This window comes from Pteropus vampyrus, unplaced genomic scaffold (assembly GCF_000151845.1).
Source record: "Pteropus vampyrus isolate Shadow unplaced genomic scaffold, Pvam_2.0 Scaffold44, whole genome shotgun sequence".
Taxonomy (NCBI): Eukaryota; Metazoa; Chordata; class Mammalia; order Chiroptera; family Pteropodidae; genus Pteropus; species Pteropus vampyrus.
In genome coordinates this window covers 2,664,165-2,668,809 of record NW_011888825.1, presented here as the reverse complement: position 1 = coordinate 2,668,809, position 4,645 = coordinate 2,664,165, and the positions used below count along the sequence as shown (strand labels likewise).

At 35.8% G+C, this 4,645-nt stretch overlaps 1 protein-coding gene across 1 annotated transcript in view; it reads left to right on the top strand.

The window, feature by feature from the left end:
* The window catches only part of LOC105291363 (myosin-2), a 23,068-nt gene that overhangs the window by 7,267 nt on the left and 11,156 nt on the right, over positions 1-4,645 (top strand). The window contains exons 8-13 of the mRNA XM_011359128.1: positions 446-514; positions 1,352-1,439; positions 1,529-1,646; positions 2,742-2,865; positions 2,954-3,090; positions 4,377-4,632. Of these exons, the coding sequence (XP_011357430.1) occupies positions 446-514; positions 1,352-1,439; positions 1,529-1,646; positions 2,742-2,865; positions 2,954-3,090; positions 4,377-4,632 (792 nt within the window). The remainder of the gene's footprint in view (positions 1-445; positions 515-1,351; positions 1,440-1,528; positions 1,647-2,741; positions 2,866-2,953; positions 3,091-4,376; positions 4,633-4,645) is intronic.

Here is a 4,645-nt window from a genome sequence, read left to right as displayed (position 1 = left end):
GGTCAGAAAGGAACTGTTAGGATCTCAATAAAGAAAAGCCTTGGCTTCTATATTTCTCTCCTGATTCTTTATCCACTTCTGCTGGATATTGAGTATCTGGGGATATTTAAGGAAATATAGTGACAAAATTCTGCCTCTCAATTTTAGTTTTTATTAATAAATTTTGAAATTATAAGGTCCCCAAATGTCCTAATATTGAGGAGTCCATCTCTATGTGGTGAGGCTTTTCACTTCATTTCCTAGTGAAGAAAATAAAAAACACAGAAAAGTAGATGCAAACTTAGTTGGCACACAAGATTCATTCAGGTTCAAACAGAGAGGCTGGTAGCATCAAAAAAAAAAAAAATGCTTCACTTCAGTACAGAAATCACCAAATAGGCAAGAAATAGCCCTGTTGATTCAAAACTGTATTTGAATGACACCTTTTCTTATTTTTTCTCCAGAGGCAGGCGGTGCTAAGAAAGGTGGTAAGAAGAAGGGCTCTTCTTTCCAGACCGTGTCTGCTCTTTTCAGAGTAAGCAAGAAACTGTTCTTGACACTCCCTAGTTTCTTTGGGAATTTGTTTTTAAAAGCAAAGAATCTTCTTTTCACACATTGTTTAGGAAAGGACTGACATTAACTAATGACTTCTGTTAATCTAGTTTTGGAGAGAAGAGCTTTAAATTACACAGGAATTATTAGCTCATCTCTCATGCTAAGCCAAAAAATAAATAATATTTATAAAGATTTTTATAAAACTTAATACTCCATCATTCATAATTTACTTGAGTCTTAAAAATAAGTAATGATGTACTCAGAGAAACAAAAATCATCAGTAAGACCAGTGAAAATCTAGCAAGCCTATAAGGAGCTTAATATGGTATCCTTGTTCTTAATCCAGTCAATTCTCAATTATAACTGGTGGAATTTTTCCCCTTATAGATAATCTTTATGCCTTAAACATTGATACAATTGGAAAGGGGAACTATATTTATGAAAAAAAGTTCAAATGTGGTACAGGCTTGCATTTCGTTATTGGAAAACCATGAAAGTGTGGCCATCTAGCATAGTAAGGCAATGGCCTTATAATGCATGTGGGTGGCCAGGGGGTAGGAAGAAGGACAATGACTGTATATACTAAAAAGAATCACGTGTCAGGCTGTTTTATATGTGTAACTTCTGTTAAGTGGAGAAAGAAATACTGAGACAGAAACTGCATTTCAGGAGAAGAATTTCAAAATGTTAACCCTAAGTAAAAATGGTCCATACCGGTCATTCAGCTCAACTATAGACACATATTTTATAGATATCACCAAAATGCTCATAACTGTGTATAAAGTCTGAGATAACAGGATTTTTTCTGATTCCACAGGAGAACTTGAACAAGCTGATGACCAACCTCAGGAGTACTCACCCTCATTTTGTGCGATGTATCATCCCCAATGAAACAAAAACTCCTGGTAAGAAGTTCTAGAATAAAAGCACAAAGCATTATGGCCATACCTTCTTTCTAACAAACTCTTCAATGAAGTAAATATGTATTTTTTAGGGGCCATGGAGCACGAACTTGTCCTGCACCAGCTGAGGTGTAATGGTGTGCTGGAAGGCATCCGCATCTGCAGAAAGGGATTCCCAAGCAGAATTCTTTATGCAGACTTCAAACAGAGGTCAGACTCTCTTAATTATGGTGTATCTTACAGTTTAGTATAAATATATTTAATGCAAGTAAAATAATTTAGTGAAAACATGTCTCTATTTGTTATTTTTAATTTTCCACAAAAAGTAAAATATTATCAGCCTCAAAACACCCTTAAAATATAGATATGCCACATATTAAGCACTCTGTAGACTTTTCACTGGATTTACCAAGCTCCTGGGTTAGTTCGCAGATGTATACATTAACTTCAGTAATTATGAGTGCTACCATTTTTGAGTGTTAATATATTTGGATTACCTCATTTAATCCTTATAAAAACTCAGGAGAGGCAAGTATTACCAATAGTTATTTAATAGGTGAATAAACTGAAGCTCAAAGAAATTACTTACCCAAAGTCACACGATTGTTAAGTGGCCGCATTAGGATATCTCTCATGCATATATAGCTACCAATAAGTCATTTTCTGTCATTTCTTTTGTACTTTCATCTTTTTCCCCTCACACACTAGTTTCCCAGAACCATATCACAATAACAGCTCCTCAGCTCCTCTTTCCTCTCCCTAGATAAGTCCATCTTGAGAATCAAATAAGAAAGGCAAAGGGGACAAGGGGCCAGGTAATCATTGTAGGGAGCTGGTCTCTCCAAAGTCTTGGTCTGGTGGACTTGAGAGAGAACTCCAGTGCTCAAGACCTAAAGCACCCCTATATTTGATTTTAGGTGTTCCTCATACCCAAAATGTACTTTCTACCACATTCCTCAACACAAATTTGCTTTCTTGGACTCAGTATCTTAAAAAGCAAATGCATCTAAACATGCTACATTTTATTGGTCATCTACACCTTAATGCGAACAGATTATAGAATCTTTTCCTGAGAAGAGGTCTGATGAGGCAAAAAAGAAAGTTTCAACTGTGCGGGAAGGTAAAATGGAATAAAAACAGATAGTTGATATTAGATTGACTATCCATATATACAATGTCTTTCCTGTGAAAATATATAATAATAATTTTTTAAAAGCTCTGACTTTTTAATGGATCATTTAATCTCTAGTGACCATTAATGGTGTCAGTAAACCAAGCTTTTAAAAACTGTATTTACTTTAACAGATATAAGGTGTTAAATGCCAGTGCTATCCCTGAAGGACAATTCATTGATAGCAAGAAGGCTTCTGAGAAGCTCCTTGCATCCATCGAGATTGACCACACCCAGTATAAATTTGGTCACACCAAGGTAATAGTCTCTAAAGCCTATCTGATGCTATCCATGTCCCTTTGAAGTTTAGGTAAAATTTCTGATCTGCAACTCTGCCTATGCTCAGGTCTTTTTCAAAGCTGGTCTTCTGGGGCTCCTAGAGGAGATGCGAGATGACAAGCTGGCCCAGTTGATTACCAGAACCCAGGCCAGGTGCAGAGGGTTCTTGGCAAGAGTGGAGTACCAGAAGATGGTGGAAAGAAGGTATAAAAAGATATTGTTTATTCGGGTCTTTCTTCAAAAACTCTTCCGAGGTGGCTTATAGTTACCGCCTATAAGCGTGGGTTAAAAAAAAGAGAGAGAGAGAAGCATTAAGTGTGTGTAGTTTTTATCTAACAGGAGAAAACATACCAGTGAGAGCAGAGACAAAAGTTTGCCCTAGCACTTGGTTTTAATATGAATTTATTGGATAGATCATTAAATAAAATATATTGAATTGCATAGCAGACAGTAATTTCAACAGTGGTTTTATACAAGACACAGAAATTACTTCTTCCATCTGATTATTTCTATTATGGAACAGTTATGACTACAAATATTAAAAGCATTTATCTGTGAAAGATTTCTTTCAATATGTTAAAACTGCACTGAGGTACATAGCTTTCTAGTAATCGAATTTGATGGGAACAGAGTTCTAAGACTAAAGAGCCAGGAGTCTCAAACGGCAGGATGCATATGAATGAGACCCATAGTGAGAAATGCATTTTTTATTGCCATATGTACATCCATACATATACATATATGTGTATAAACATGCAAATAATTTACATAAAATAAATTTTATTTCTATCACTTATTGTTATACTAATATTTTCTCTTGTATTCTATTTAATGAAAAATAATAAGTTTGATCATGACCTACTAGACATATATTTGGGCAGTTAATTTTCTAAATATGAGGGTAATTATTTTTTTAATAATTTAAACTAAAACAAATATGATGATATAGAGTAACATGCAAAATTCGTACAATATGAAATTATAAAACCAGAGATTTTCAAAGAAATTCTGAGTTTTTAATGAGTCCTTTTATTCCAAGTCCCGCATCCCTCAGGGGCTAGTTCTCCTTTCACTGCTCTTAGTACTGTTCTCGTTGGAAAATTTGAGAAGCATTGATGTAGAGCAATACTTCTCAAAGGGTTGCCTTTGGACCTGCATCATTAGCGTCTCTTGCAAGCTTGATAAAAATGCAAAATTTTAGGCCCTACCTCAGATTTTGTGAACCTGACTCTCTGGGAATAGGGTCAAGGAAGAGTATTATAGCAAACCCTTCCGATGATTCTTATATTCACCATAGTTTGAGAAACGGTGATGTAGAGAAATGAGTGACTAACAAGTCTTTGATCATCATCACAAAATCAATTTCTTTCGTCTGTGCTTTTAAAAGTAGGTGAGGAACACTGTGGGGCAGCACCTCCAACTCTCTTTGCCAAGATTTCACCTCTTTTCATTATCTACACAATATTTAATTTGCATTAATTAAATTTCAGGGAGTCTATCTTCTGTATCCAGTACAACATCCGAGCCTTCATGAACGTCAAGCACTGGCCCTGGATGAAACTCTTCTTCAAGATCAAGCCTCTGCTGAAGAGTGCAGAAACTGAGAAGGAGATGGCCACCATGAAGGAAGAATTTCAGAAAACTAAAGATGAACTTGCCAAGTCAGAGGCAAAAAGGAAGGAACTTGAAGAAAAGATGGTGTCATTGTTGAAAGAGAAGAATGACTTGCAGCTCCAAGTGCAGGCTGTAAGTACTGGTG